At 47.4% G+C, this 15,912-nt stretch overlaps 1 protein-coding gene across 1 annotated transcript; it reads right to left on the reverse strand.

Annotated features, from left to right (window-relative positions):
* Window positions 1-1,363: 1,363 nt before the first annotated feature.
* On the reverse strand, window positions 1,364-12,921 carry Cdk16 (cyclin dependent kinase 16). The gene is given in 17 exon segments (XM_032889335.1): window positions 1,364-2,637; window positions 2,718-2,795; window positions 4,046-4,136; window positions 4,289-4,331; window positions 4,413-4,518; window positions 4,604-4,701; window positions 4,781-4,901; window positions 5,107-5,230; window positions 5,470-5,532; window positions 5,627-5,721; window positions 6,306-6,420; window positions 6,507-6,563; window positions 6,649-6,774; window positions 6,872-7,005; window positions 7,599-7,624; window positions 7,626-7,801; window positions 12,679-12,921. Coding segments are annotated over 16 exon segments (1,485 nt in total). The 5' UTR covers window positions 7,796-7,801; window positions 12,679-12,921; the 3' UTR covers window positions 1,364-2,599.
* Between the last annotated feature and the right edge of the window lie 2,991 nt (window positions 12,922-15,912).

Below are 15,912 nucleotides of genomic sequence, written 5' to 3' on the forward strand. Positions count from 1 at the left end.
GTCCTGGAACTCACTCTATAGACCAGGCTGCACTTCAACTCAAGACATCTGCCTGTCTCTGCCTCCAAGGGCGGGGATTAAAAGCATGTTGACACCACCAAAAATAGGCTGTCCTACTTTTTCAAACCTGGGACAGCCATTGTAGCTTCAAATTGAGATTTCAATGTTTACAAGGACACAGTGATTAAGAGGTTCATTAGGTCACCACTGCTGTACTTCCATAAAGAGCCACTTAGGCTTGCTAATATTTGCTATTTGCCTGTCCCTGTCCATGCCCTTTTCTGTCTGCAAGTCTATTCTTGGCTCTTCCAAAGATGGTTGGATTCACGGAAAGAGGAAATTAAGGCCCTACTCTCACTTGAGGCTAATTGGCTATGCCCCTTTTTTGTGTACTGCACGTGCAGATAAACGTGGAGCCCAGAAGTCAACATATGCCAACTTCAATTGCTCCCCATCTCTTTTTTTTGAGACAGGGTCTCTCTATCTCTGAACTTGGAGTTCAACAATTCTTTACACTGGCTGGCCAGGAAGCTCCAGGGATCCTGCTGACTCCACTCCCCAGGATTGAGATTACAAGTGCTCCCCACTCCCAAGCCCCTCCCCGCTGTTTTTCCAAGGCAGTGTCTCTCTGTGTAGCTCTGGCTGTCCTGTAACTCACTCTGCAGACCAGGCTACCCTCAAGTTTAGAGATCCGCCTGCCCCTGCCTCTCAAGTGCTGGGATTAAAGGCATGCATCACCACCCTTTGGGCCTTTAAATGAGTGGTGGTGACAGGAATTCAGGCTTCCAAGCTTGCATAGCAAGCATGTTACCAAGTTAACCATCTTCTAAGCTTAGGTTGTTGCAAATTTCACCATGCAGATGACTTCCAGAATTTTTAGAAACCAGCCCAAACTTCTGCCTCTATGGCCTCACTCTTGAACCTTTAGAAGTCTACTAGATTCCATCAAGTGGCCAAAGCCCTACTTTAATTCTCTCCAATTGACCTCTTCAGTGTCAGTTAGACTGGACCTTTCTGCCTCATACCACTCTGGATCTATTGGACTTTCCAACTTTCTTCAAACAACTTTTTTATACATTTCCTGTCTCCATCTTTTCAGGCTTGTTCACAATGCTAGATAAATCTAACTCATTTATGCACAATGCTTGATTCCCATCAACACAATTAAGTCCACCCTACTGCTTCAACTCATCTTACCATTCTAAGTGCAATTCTTCCAGTTTTTATCCCTCCTCTCCACAGTCCCATGACACTTCCATCTAACTCTTTCCCAATGTTCCTAGTTAATGGGACCAGGTATGGATTGATGAAGGACCAGGTATGGATTGAGCCCACTTGCCTTTTTGATGATTTACAACCAGACTTTTCACTTTAGACTTTTTTTTTTAATATTTCATACAGCGATTATGGTGCATTCAGGAACCCAATCCCCCCCAAACCCCACTAGGAGGGCACCCTCCCTTGCCCTCCCACCCTGCTTAAGGGTCCCAAGGCTTAAGGTGGAGGAAGGGGAGCAAACCATCCATCCAGGAGACTGTCCTTGGCCTGCCTGACCCTCCTAGGGATTGGGGTGTAACAATTGGGCACAAGCTCCCACATGTCCTCCTGCTTGTGCACATATACATATTATATATGGCTCCTCACTAAGCTGCTCGATTCCTGGCAGAGCCCCTACTCAACAGCACCGAGTAGGACAGGGCAGGAGGGCTAGGCAGAGCTGGGCTGGGGAAGACCCTGAGAAGGAAGGAGGCCCTGGCTACAGGACTGAAGGAGGGAAAAAGTAGGCCCCACCATGTCCATCTCCCACCCTCTGGTAGTTCTCAGGTCCCCCTATAGCTGGGAACACTAGGTAGGGGAGGAAGGTGAGTGGCTGAGGCATGCTTTCCCATAGCCAATTCCAGGGTCTAGTGATGGTCAGGATCTGAATAGGGTCTGGGTCCCTACCTCTCAAAGGGTGGGAGTGGGACTTCATTGCACAAAATACTGTGGGAGGGCCACACTCAGGGAGTAGTGCCCAACCAGTCTGTATACAGAGATATTGCATTAAAAAGTGAGAACCTCATTTAAAATAATAATAAAAAACAATAAAAGAAACTAACAAAAAAAAGCCCATACAACAGAGGCAAGTGGGACAGATGGGAAGCAGGCAAATGATACCTCAGACCCAAGGCATCACTACCTTCTAGTCAAAGTTGATTGAGAGCCTGGCCTGGGCTAGCTCCAAACCCCTGGCTGGCCATGGGGTAGTGGTCCTGGGAGAGAGTGTGATGAAGAGGGGAAGGCCTAGCCTTAGTGTGGAAAGCTGGCACGGCCATTCGGTCCACCAGCATCTACCAAGACAGAGACAGACACATCAAGCAAAGTAGTGGTGAGAGCTTTGTTAGCACCCAGCAGACAGGCCAGTGGTTGGGTTAACAGGCCAGGCCAGTAGTTCGGTGTTTGGACAGGTGGCAGGGGACAAGTTGGCAGGGGAGTGTGGCTCAGGCAGGTAAGCAGGCAACAAGCAGGGAGGATTGCAGATGGGGGCTGTCCTGTGAGGGGTGTGGCATCCCTCCAGCCGCTGCCTGCTGGGGCCTTGGTCTGTGGCTTAAAACTTGGCTTAGAACTCGGTATCCACCACACGGAAAGCTGGCCTGCCTGCAGGGGAAAGCAGAGTGAATGGCTGTTAGTGGGCAAGCCGGTAGGTGGATAAAGCAAGACAAGAGGGCCACACTTACCTGAGTCAGGCATAGAAGTGGACCGAATGTTGGCCTCCTTTTGTAGCTGTACCTCCTTTAGTGCAAATATGGAAGTAGCTGTAAATAAAGAGATTATGTAAGTGGGGGGATGAGCCATGGGTCTACCCAGAATAAACTCTGCATGGCACAAGTGGCTTCTTCATTTGAGAAGCTCTGCCTATAATGGAGGAAGATTGGACATGGACTACTGCTGGTCTACTGCATGAGACAAAAAATGTGCTGTTTATCAAATATTGATATATGATGCTAATATAAATACTACTTACAATAGGTGGTAATTTGGGATTTAATTATTAATTCAGTGAGTAGATATAAAAGGTGAGCTCGAGTTTTTGGGTTTTTTTTTAAAGATTTATTTATTTATTATATATGAGTACATTGTCACTGTCTTCAGACACACCAGAAGGGGGGCATCAGATCTCATTACAGATGGTTGTGAACCACCATGTGGTTGCTGGGATTTGAACTCAGGACCTTTGGAAGAGCAGTCAGTGCTCTTAACCACTGAGCCATCTTTCCGGCCCTTTTGCTTTATTTTTATTTGAGACATGGTCTCTATAACCCTGGCACTCCTGGAATTCACTATGTAGACTTGGCTAGCCTTGATCTCGTAGAAATGGGCCTACCTCTATCTTCTGTGTGCTGGGATTAAAGGTGTACACCACTAAGCCTAGGATGAGATATTTTTTAAACCAGGCACAGTGGCTCGTGCCTGTAATTTAAAAGTTCTTAGGTGTCTGAGACAGGAACATTGTCACAACTTCCAGGCTAGCCCAAGCTACATAGCACACCATAGGTGTGGTGACAGGATCAGAAGTTTGAGGGGTCATCCTAAACTACATAGCAAGCCCAAGGTTTACCTGATTTACAGGACTATTGTCTCAAAAAGCCACAATACCACAAGCCAGGGCTACCTAGCACAACCCTGCCTTAAAAGAATCCTCCAAAGAAACCCCCAATGCAAAGCTCACTGCTATTTCTTATTCCAGGAAAGGGCCTGGAACGCTGAAGACAGTTTAAGAAAGCTATCGGGGAACTTCTATCATTCGTTTTGAATGGTGTAAAAGTTATATATGGCTGTTCAGTTTGCAAAAACTGTGTACACTTTTTTGATATTTCATCTATATGTACTGTATGAAATTTTTCATAAAAAGTAAAAGAAATCCAAGACGAAAACAAAATTCTTTCCTAATAGATACACCCTGACACATGTACATGAGGATGTTCCCTGAGGTGTGGCACAACCCAGCACCCTGTGTTCCAGTGGCCTGCTCCACAAATCCCCAACTTTGCCCATTCCCACTCACTGTCAGGAAGTTTGTGGATCCGCTCCCCCAAGCTGAGAAAGAATGGATGTTTCATGGCATCCTCAGCAGAGATCCGATTGCGACCCTCAAACTGAGTTAGGAAGAGTGTTTTAGTATACTGGTGTCTCAACACATAGGTCTCTTGACCTACCCTCCTCAGAGCCTGCCCTTGGGGGGAGTTCCCATTTTCCTACACCTGGAACCCCATTCCTGTTAAAAGTTGGCCTCTGAAAATGGTCTTACCTGCAGCAGCTTGGTGAGGAGGTCAGCTCCATCACTATCAAGTCTAACACAAAGGTAAGGGGATGTGCTTTATACTGAGTTCAGACACTCTGGCCCCTAATGCCCACCTACCCACCAGCCTCACCGGGGTGCATGGCTCAGAAGGGCCTCGGCTCGGTACTTGGGGTAGTTGTATGTTCTAAACTCTTCATTGGACAGGATACCTGGCCATGTGTCCTCAGTTGGGGTTCCTAGTAAGGAATACAAGTTACCCTGCACATCTCAGGTCTTCCCTGCATGTCCCTATAGCTCCTTAGAAACACACTTCCTCCTCACCCAAAATGCGGAAGATGAAGTGCAGCTGTTCTTCCACTGTGGAGCCTGGGAAGAGGGGCCGGCCTGTGGCCATCTCATAAAAGATGCAGCCAACACCCCTGGGCAGAAAAGGCACCATAAATATAGGGGGGAGTTGGCTGGGAAAGCCACTCCTTCCATACTTCCACCTTTCCTCACCACATGTCAATTTGGGTAGAGTAGTCTGTGGACCCAAGTAAGATGTCGGGGGGCCGGTACCACAGTGTCACCACTTCGTTGGAGTATGTTTTAGTAGGAATTGACTTGGCACGAGCCAGGCCTGAGAGAGGCAAAAAAAGGAAGCAGCTGGAATGAAAAGGTTGTGGGCAAAGCCTAAAATAGAGTATAACTGGGGATAAGAATGCCTGCTATAGTCAAAGTCTGGAGAGGCTGAAGGGAAAGGAAGACTGGTGGTCATTGGGAATTGGGTTACTTGGAGAATAATGCTGAGGACTCAATGGGAAGAAGGGAAAGGCTGGTGGTACCAAAGTCTGCCAGTTTGAGCTCTCCCCTCTCGTTGATGAGTAGGTTCTGGGGCTTGAGGTCTCGATGTAGCACCTTCTGCCTGTGGCAGTAGGCCAGGCCACGGAGCAACTGGAACAGGAACAGCTAGAGACCCAGGAATGGCAGACAGAAGTCAAAAGATATCCACCATCGAAATCCCAGGCAGCAGGCAGGCAATGTTCCCTCCCAAACGTCTTATCACACAAAAGATGACAGGCTCCCAATACCCTCCAATGGCTCCCGGCAAAAACATCATACGAGAAAAGGCTGTTTCTGGGAGAATTGTGCAGTGAGTGGGTGAGTGGGGGCCCCCTCCTGCCTCTTGCTTTCTGTCCCACACCCACTTTCACATTGTGCATGTTGATGACATTTCCACAGTCATCCAGGTACTGCTTCAGGTCCTTGTCCTGAGGACAGAAGAGGTGGTGGAGGAACAAGTCACAAACTATGGCTCTTGGCCATTTTCCCACTTCCCTGGGTCCAACTGCTATCCAAACTTACCAAGTATTCAAAGACAAGGGTGAGGGACTTCTCTGTGTGGATAATGTCATGTAGTGTGACGATGTTGGCATGCTTGAGGTCCTTGAGCAGAGACACTGTAGAAAGCATGGCATAGAACAGAAGAGTAAGGGCCCCATTCTCAAAATAAAGGTGAGAATAAGGACCAGATAGATATGAGCTTAGGGTTTCCTTCTTTCCCTGTGCAGTTTAGGGTAATGCCTCAAAGCACCTAGGTCTGATTTACACTATGCTAAGAAGTAGGTGTGTCTCCATGGTACATGTGTAAAACAGAAGGCTTAGACAAGAGTATCAAGCAAGAGCATGGGACACAGCACCAACTTCACATGACAAAATATTTTCATAATCTGCTTTTGTTTTCTGGGAAGAGGCCTTGTTTTAAACCTAAATAGAGAGGCTGGAATGTATACTCATTTTCTGTATAATTCAAAACTACTTCCTGTGATTCTGAACACCTTAAGGAGTGCTTGAAGAATGAATGCAAATACCATAATTCACCTTCCTTAATCCACTCATATTCCCAATTACCTTGCTTATTACCATGTAGATGGTAGACCAGTGTTGTACAGGCGAGAAGGTCAGAAAAACCCCACTCTCTGTCCTCACTCACCATAGAGACTATGTGCCATGCACCCAAGAAAGTCTAGGGTGAGGTTTGTACCTTCCCGGATAGCAGTGCAAGGTGCCCCTTCTTCGTGTTCCAGTCTGATCTCCTTAAGTGCTACAAGGTTGTCTGTGAGCTTGCTTTTGCCTTTGTAGACAGTGGCATAGGTACCCTGGAGTACAACAGCAGAGATGCTATGAGGTTGCATGGAGTTCATACTGAACCCCATCCTTAGCACAGTCCTTTTAACTGTCTTACCTCACCCAGCTTGTCTAGTTTGATGTAGGTCTCCAGTTTTCCAAAGCCAATCTCAGACTGTGGGGCAAAGGAGGTATGTTGAAGCAGGGTAGCATAGATAGGGGCACCAGGAGAGTAGGACAGGTGGTAAATGGATACTTACCAAGCTGACACGGCGGAGGCGCCGGCTAAGAGGCTTATCAAAGATGGGACTATTGAGAGTCAGCTTCTCAAGGTAGCCCTCAGGCAGCCGTATGTCAGCTGGTAGTGACAGGCGTTTGTTGATATCCTAGTAGCCAAGATGAATAAGAAGGATCATAAACTCCACCTTCCCAAACATAACCCCATTCTCCAACACTTCCAACACTGGGACAAAAATCAAGCACCTCAGTGGAGATCTTGCGTGGGGGGTGGTTGCGCATGCGCACTCTCACTGGAGACTGCACCTCATCTGAGGATGTGGCTGAAGCCTGGTCACTCTCCCCATCAGATCCCATCTTCATGTCTTCATGCACAATCTCTGGGGTGAAAAGAGGGAAAGGCCAGGCCTTTGGAGTCAAGAACACTCCCTCTTTCCCCCAATATAATATATTCCTTCATCATATCTGTTTGTGTACATGGCCCCTAAAACAGACTGGGAAAAACAGGTAGACCCAGGACACATATGGAGGGAGTGTGGTCACCTAGTGGAGTACTCTGTCAGAGAAGAGCTGAGATGGCAGCTGCCCCTGGGTCAGAAGGCTAATGGTGGCAGACATTGCCAAGAGCCCTAAGAAGGCAGATCCAATGAGACTGAGAGGGCCACCAGAGTGCAGGAAAAAGGCAGAGAGCCTTGGGGCAGCTGAATAGGCAAGGTACTCTTCCCAATCTTGGGGCCTGGATACAGTGAGGAAGTACAGACAGTGTGTTGGAAATGGATGACAGGAAGAAGGAAAATGCAAACAAGAGTCTGGGAGGCAGAATGTGGGAGCCGGGACAGGAAGAAGAATGATCAAGGGTTGGGGACTTAGCTCAGTGGTAGGCGCTTGCCTGGGAAGCGCAAGGCCCTGTTCAATCCCCAGCTCGAAAAAAAAGAACAAAAAAAAAAAAAAAGAATGATCAAAGTACACCCACCTGGTGCAGAGCTGAGTGGGCCCATAGCGGAAGTTCCCAGGGGCAACACGGGTGGGAGCTTCTCCAAGGTCACTGCCACCACCACCACCACTCTCATCTAGGGCTATCTGCTCAGGGACACCATTGGTCTTGTCTATGCCTCGGCCCCCTCGGAGTGTCATTGACAGCTGCCGTTTGATCTTCTTCATCCGATCCATGGCGACCTGAACAGGGACATGAATAGAAATAGGGACCACATTAGGGCCTGCTTGGTCATCAGAGATGCCTTAAAGACCTCAACAACCCAGAGACGGGTGCCCAATCACTACAGATCCATTGTCATTGTTGGCCTACCCCTAAAGTAGCTTACCTGGGTACTAAGACTTGGGTGACTAGCTGAGGGTAAGGGTCCACTCAGTAGGTTGTTGGTTTCTAAGGCGATAGTCTCACTGTGGGAGCATAGCACTCCACAGCAACTATCCTCAGGTGCAGCAGCAGTGACAGACGCAGCCACAGTTGGGACAAGGGGTTCAGTCAGAACTGAAGGACTAGTGACAAAGTCCTGAGTGCGCCCATAGAATGGCATGTTCCGCTGACACCAGCCCCACATTACCCCTAACTGCCAGGCAGAATGCTCCCTGTGGCCCACAGGGACCCTCTCACCTTCCTCAGCAACCACTGTCATGGTGATTAATGGACCATCCCACTTCTCTATCCAAATGGGGGGGAGGATTGTTCAGGCCCAACCATTGGAATGGAGATGCCAGGGGGGTTAGGGGGCTATCCTCAGAGCTGCTAGACAGGCTCTATAGGGTTGGGACCCACGGGGTCCAAACCCAGGTTTTTACAAAACTAGATCATATTCCTTTTCTCTTAGAGAATACACCACATCTTCCTTCTCATCCCAAATAAACATACTAGTCCTCATGTGACCCCTTTGTCTTATATACCTCATTTGCCTCTATTACCCCTGTAGTCTCACCACCTCCTTCATTATTCCTAGTTGTTGTTCTGCACAACACCCAGTAGTTTCTACCTCAGCATCTATACAAGAGTTGGTTCCCAAATTGGAAAATATCTTATCCTCATTCTCTCCAACCCATTGTTCAAATATCACCTTTTCCATGACCTTACTTAAAGACTCGGCCATCTTGAACTCCTTCGCCTTTCTAATGTGTCCCTCAGATCTTATCACACCTCAGAAATAGCACCATCTACTTATTGGTTTCTTTCCTTTTTACTGTCTGTCTTCTCACCACTACAACTAGAAGATTTGCTTCAGCAGGGTAGATTTCTGTATGTTTAGGCCACTGCTATATCCTGAGAACCTGAAATAATGGCTGATATCAAAAAGTACATATAGAAGTAGCTAATCAAGGGGCTGAGAGCCTAGGACCAACCTTTATCGAGGTTAAGTCCCAGACACTTAGACAATACCACAAAGAAGACACCTAGGGAGGCTAGAATCGACAACAAGCTGACCTAAATGAGCTGCTAGTGGGAATGGGGCCACCAAAAGGTTTAGGTCTGCATTCTTCTGCTTCCTCCTGGGCTCTGGGCCAGCAAGGAGGGGGAAAGACCTAGCTCAGGAGCCATCTGTACTCACAGCAGGGCTTGAGATGGCCCAGGGCCCAAGTATAGCTAGATTGGGGGTTGAGGATAAGGCTGAGGATAAATCCAAAAGAAATGGGTCACTTGTTACCTTGAAACAAAATGCTTACCCCAGAAGCTCCCACTCCAATTTCTATCTGTTGTCTCTAGAAGGGAAGGCAAAAACAGCCTAGCAGAAGAAATCTCATAGATAAGGGTAAGATCCACCCACAGAGAACTCAGGACAACTCCATAAAATCCTGACCTTGGAGACGAACACTGGATCTAGGCCTAGAAAGTGGCCAGTTCCCAAGGACTTCCTTTCATCCCCATATGACACTCGTACCAGTTGGTTTTTTTTTTTTTGGTTCTTTTTTTTTTGGAGCTGGGGACTGAACCAGGGGCCTTGCGCTCTAAAAGCGCTCTACCACTGAGCTAAATCCCAACCCCGTACCCAGTTGTTTTTGTATGTGGTGTGTAGTGATAAGGGAAAGGGCTAGGGGAAATGAGGGATGGAGAGGGAGCCATAAATTAATTTATGACTTCTAACTGGAACCCTTGATGGACATTTCCCAGAACTCATCTTTTGGGGAATTTTAAGAAGACAGGGTATTATCCAACATTTGAGGGGAGACAGACTCCTAGAAACAGATAAATTAAACATTTTTGAGCAGCAAATACCATAATTTCAGCTTCCTGAGCTTGTAAACTTCAGAACAGGTGAAGGAACAAGAATCAGGAGATAGGGATTCTACTTGGTATTTGTTCTTCTTGGCATCCCTCAAAGACATACATACTCACCAGTCCTCAGGCTCTCATACCAAGGACATTCGCCATAACTCCAACTACTGAGCACACAGTTGTCATACTACAATACTTACACTTATTCCATTCTGTCCTGACCTCTATAACCACACGCTAGACACTCAAGAAGGCGCTCACTACATATTAACTCCTACTAACATTCACAATTTCTCTTTTTACTTCTAACTCCCTCCAGCACTCAAAACTTTGCCCTCAAATCTATTGGCATATATTTGCCCCCTTTAAGCAACTCCTGGCACCTCCACATTGAGTCCCTTCCTAGCCTAGATGCTTGTTAGCCTCTGTAGCACTGTCCTTCCCAATAACAGTATCCCCTCTAGAATCTGATCCTCATTAACATGCACTCAGAGTGCTCTATAGCTGACCCAAATTAGCATTCTCTGGACCTTTACATGGCTCTGAATCATATTAGTACATTGTGAATCTTGTACAATTCCTGACCAGTTCTGTTTACACTTAGGCCCCTTCACAGTTATGAGTCTCTTGATGTGCATACAGGGATCTGAACTCAAGTCCTCCGGAAGAGCAGTATATGCTCTTAACAGCTGAACCACCTCTCTAGCCCTTACCTTCAGAGTTATGACCATTGTTAACATACATTCTTGTATTTCCACTGCACAGTTCCTTCCCGAAGCACGAGCTAAACCTTCACTTTATCTTGACCCTGACTAGCACATACCCAATCCTAACTTTCTATTATCACACCTTGAACCCTTACTTAGACCTATTCTCCAGGGAGAAACACACTGTTTTGTATCAGTCTGACCCTCATTAGTGCATGCAGCTCCTCCATTTGACCCAGACCTCTAATAACACACACTTCAGTTCATGGCTCCAATTCACTTTGGCACACCATCCCCTTTCCCTGCTTCAACCAACCATTCCCACTTCTACCATTATCTCTTTGGTTCACAAATGCTTTCCTTCATAGCTGTGTTCCTTTCATTATCCACTAGATTCTCCACCTCCCCCCAAAAAAACTACTCCTGTAGCACTCCCCAAATCAACACACTTCAGTGGCCCATGGACAGAAAGAACACAGTGTTTTGATGTTCATCAGCATATTTTACTTCATGCTGTTCCCCCAATAGCTTACAATTAAGGGTCTGTATCTATCTAATCACACAGTAGCAGTCTTTAGAACAGTAGTTCTCAACCTTCCTAATGCTGTGACACTTTACTACACAACATGAGGAATGCTGTGGTAACCCCCCAACCATAAAATTCTTTTTGTTGCTACTTCATAACTGTACTTTTGCCATGTAAATATCTGAAATGCAGGGTATGATATTCAACCCCGACGAGTTGAAAACCACTGCCCTAGAACTTCATATATAGTATTGCCCCCATTTTTTTTTGGAAACTCACAAAAAACATGGCCTTTATGGTCACCCACTCATACCTCATCTCGACCTTTAGTGTGCTAAGCTCTTTATACTTCCTTTACTGACAATCTTCCATACACATGTATGCACACACCTGATACCCAGTAGTGCAGGCCTTCCCCCACTCTTCCCCATTACACACACTCTCAGGTCCTCTGCCTTCACTAGCATAAATACTGGCCTCACACTACCTTTATTACATCTCCATACCCTTACCTCCAGGACCCTCTACTACCTCCATGAGCATACCCTGGACCCAGAGAAGCTGTCACCCTCAACTCTGTGAACAAACAGAGTTAATTAACACTATCCTGACCTTCATTACCACATACCTCAGAACCCAGAAACTATTGGCACACCTTCTGATACCTCTACCATCCTTTCTCCATTTACACTGGGCCTCTGCAGCTCCAACCTCCACTAGCGTGTTTTGGAAGTGCCCTTACTCGCAACCCCCTTATACACCATCTCATGGCCCTGCAACCCCTTTCCATAAGCACACTGGGCCTGAAGTCATAAGGCTTTTTATTACATGTTCCTACCCCTTTAGCAACCTCGAGTCTTTCACCACTACTGTATCAATCCATTCTCATAACTCTAGTCATTTAATCACCCATCTCCCCTTAGCATCTCCCCACCCCATCCTCAGCTCCCTGGACATGGGGCCAGGGCAGGGGCCAAGGTCAGGGGGTTTCAAATGACCCCCCTGGTGCATTCTGGGAAAACTCGAGGGGAGGGAGCACCTGATAGCCAAACGCCCAGAACCCCCTAACTCTTGTTCCAGCACTGCCTAGGGTCCGGTTGGTTCTCTAGGAAGAGCAGCCCCCACCCTAAGTGTCGAGGACACGCTCACCGGAGGGGGCGCGCGAGTAACCTCAGAGCCGCGGGGCCGGCGCGGAGGCGCCTGGGGCGGCGGCCCAGGATGAGGCCGCGCGACCTCCTTTTCCTCCAGTTCGCCGCAGGCGCCCGTCCCAGTAGTCTTCAGCCATGGCTGTTGGGCCCGGGCCGCCGCCGGCTGAGGAGGAAGAGGCGGCGGCGGCGGCGGCGGCTGAGGCGGCGGCGGCGTCCCGCTCAGCCAGCCATGAGCTTGGCCACTGCGGGCGATGCCCCCGTGCTCGCAAGCTCCCGCTGGAATCCGGGTGTTCACGGCGGCTCGTGACTCACGGCAGACAGCTAGCGGAGACGCAGCAGATCCCAGGGCCCCCTAGCCAGCGGCCCAACAGCCGCGCGCGCCGCGCTCCGCGCATGCGCACGCACACGCTGGGAAAAAAGGGGGGTGAAGCAGGAAGGAGGAGACTCACCTCGGACTGCGTGTACCAAAAGAGCCTTCTGTAGCGGGAGGGGGTGCGGCCATTGCGTGCCCAGCAGGGAATGTGGCGTTGGCCCTGGAACGGCGCCAGGGGGATGTAGAGGTAGGTTAATGGTTAGTTTTGATCTTGCTAGGAATCTTGTAGCATCGAGGTGAGCAGCAGCCAGTAGCCAGGCATGCGAGTCGCCACCTTCTTTCCCTACAGTCTCACTTGGTACATCCCCATGGTGGCCAACAGAGACTTTGGTAGAAAAAAGAAACAGGTGAGCCAAGCAGTTCCCTAGTCCCCTTTGTGCCTCAGAAGGCAAAAATTTAAAGGCTCGAATGACTTTCTCAGGAGAGGTGGCCTGGATTACCGTGTACTTTCCCACCTTTAGATAGATCAATCTAGCCCCCGCCCTGTCACCCACCCTCTACCACTAGTTTGTTCCCCACTGTGTAACGTAAGAAGCCCCACCCTTTTGAAAAAGTGACGCTCAGCCAATCAGATTTGCTCCCTGCGGCAAGGCCAAGCAAGAATGAAGGGTGTGGCAAAGCTGAAGAAGCGTGATCTAGCTTTCCCCTCAGCTTGCCTCCTCCTCTTACGTTTTTTTTATTGGTTTTCGGGCTCGCCTTTTTGTTCTGAGCGCTTTTCGGGAGATAGCTGAATATCCCATAAGATAATTGGTCCAAAGACGACTCAATCAGCTGGGTCCCTCGTTTAACCATTCCCACATTCTCTGGCAGCTTCTTGGTGTGGTGGAACCTAGGCTGAGAGGAAAGGCGGGCCTTTAAGAGGGGGCAGACTCCACTAAGGCGCAGGTTTGGAACTTTGGCTTGGGCGGAGCTTCTTGCTGCCTCACCCTAACATTCGTGTACAAGCTCCCCTAATTGGGCTTTTCTTGACACCTTTCATTTACCTCATCTTGTCCACCACCAGCATTGCCAGGCATACTTCTCTTTTCTCTCAATAGAAAATGACACGTTTTCTTGTCTCTATCCCAAACACTTCTACAGACTTTCTGAGGCGTCCTTACACTGGACCCAGGAATTTCCTTGCCTCTTCTGGGCTTTCCTTGGTCGGCCTTCTAACAGTATTTTCAAGCAAGGGTAATTATTGACAAGTACTTCTTCATCCATGAATGTCCTCCTTGCAAGGGCTGACATCAGGTCTATCATTTAACACACTTAATCTCCTACCTCTTACAACAGAATATCCTAGTTCTTGAATATATAGCAGGCAGTTGAACCTCAGACTTCACACTCGCTGTTCTCTTGCCTGGAACTTACTTGCCCAATATCTACACTTATTTCTTCCTGTTGCAGTTCTATTATTCCACATCCCCACTTGGCTCTATTCCTCTTGAAAGCGTGGCTTTTAAGATTTAGATATTTATCTGCAATGTTAAAGTTCATTCCCAGTCTTGTGTGTGCTTCCCTGCTGAGCTAATACCCAGACCTGGTCAACATTTTGTTGTTCTGTTTTTAGACAAGGTCTTTTGTAGCCCGGTCTGGTCTTGAATTCAGTGTAGTCAAGAATGACATTGAAGTCTGAATTCTTCCTGCCTCCACCACACCTGGTTTACTTGCATTCTACGAACTGAGCTCCATCTTCAGCCCATTTGCATTTGTGCCAGGCTCATTGATCAATGTTTAAACAATGAAAAAATAAATTAATGGTGTTGGGGCTGGAGAAATGGCTCAGTGGTTACAGGCATTTGCTGCTCCCCCCCCCCAGCGTTTGGTTCTCGGTACACACATCAAGTGGTTTACACTGCCTGTATCTTCAGCTCCAGGGGAAGCTGTTATTGTATTTTGTGAAATACATAATGACGTTAAAAAAAACTTTTAAAAATGTATAGGCCAGGCATGGTGGTGCAACCCTTTCTTTAATCCCAGAACTCCTAAGAGGCACAGACAGTTCTGTGAGCTTGAGGTTAGCCTGTCCTGCATAGGTCCAGGACAGCCAGGGGTACATAGATTCTGTCCTTAAAAAAGAAAAATGATAAGACAGAAGAATGGCTCAGCAAGTAAAGGCACCTGGCTGCCAAACTAAACTGCACCTACACATGTACACTATAGTATGCCCCTCCCCCAATTAAATGAATTTAATTTTTTTTCTTTTTTTTTCAGAGCTGGGGACCGAACCCAGGTCCTTGTGCTTGCTAAGCAGGTGCCCTACCACTGAGCTAAATCCCCAACCCCTGAATTTAATAATTTTTAAAATTGTGTTTGTGTATGAACACACTTGTGTCATGGCACACAAGTGAAGGTCAGAGGACAACCTGCAAGAATTGGCTCTTTCCACCATGTGGGTCTTGAACTCAGCCCTTTTACCAGCCCAAGGGTTCAAGACAAGATTTTCTGTCGGCCAGGCTGGCTTGAGCACTGGATTCTCTTCCAATTACCTCCCCAGTGCTAGAATTACAGATGTGTACCATTACACTCAGCTTATGCAGAACAGGAGATTGAACCCATAACTTGGAGCATGCTAGACAAGCACTAGCTACTGCTCTAGCCTATGTTAGCCAATCTTTTTTAAAACTATTTTGTAGGGATGACAAGATGGCTCAATGCTGAAGATGATTGGCTGCTCTTCCAGAGGACTCAGGTTCAATTTCCTAGCACTTACATGACAGCTCACAACTGGCTGTAACTCCTGTTCCACAGGGTATCTGATTCCCTTATCCATGAAACACCAATGTACATGTTTGTGCCTTGTGTCCAGACCAGAAGAGGCCATGAGATCCTTGGAGTTATGGTTATTAGTAGAAATTCAGGTGCTGGAAGCCAAACCCAGGTCTTCTGGAAGTCCTTCAACTTTAACTTAGTTGTATTTATTGTCTAGTCTAAATTTTATAAGCCTCAGGATGCTAATATATACCAAATACCTATAATAGTGCCTAGCAGTCAGTACTAAACAACTGGTTGAATAATTAGATGGCAAGTCTGCTGGATACAGGAGGCACAACAGTGATCCAATCCTGGCTTTGCTGAGCCCTGTTTCCTATCAGTCTGGTTTTATAATGGTATACACACAACAGTAAAATGATATGCATGGTAGTGATAGAATTATGGGGACAGAATTATGGGGAAACTGTTGTTTTAAATCTTTTGTTTTTAAAACAGGGTCTCATGTAGTCCAGGCTGGCCTTAACTTCTGATTCACCTCCAGTGTGCTGGGATTATAGGCATGGACCATGTGTGACTTCTGAAGCAGATTTTGATGGACAAGGGTGTCAGATTC

This window comes from Rattus rattus, chromosome X (genome assembly GCF_011064425.1).
Source record: "Rattus rattus isolate New Zealand chromosome X, Rrattus_CSIRO_v1, whole genome shotgun sequence".
Lineage (NCBI taxonomy): Eukaryota > Metazoa > Chordata > Mammalia > Rodentia > Muridae > Rattus > Rattus rattus.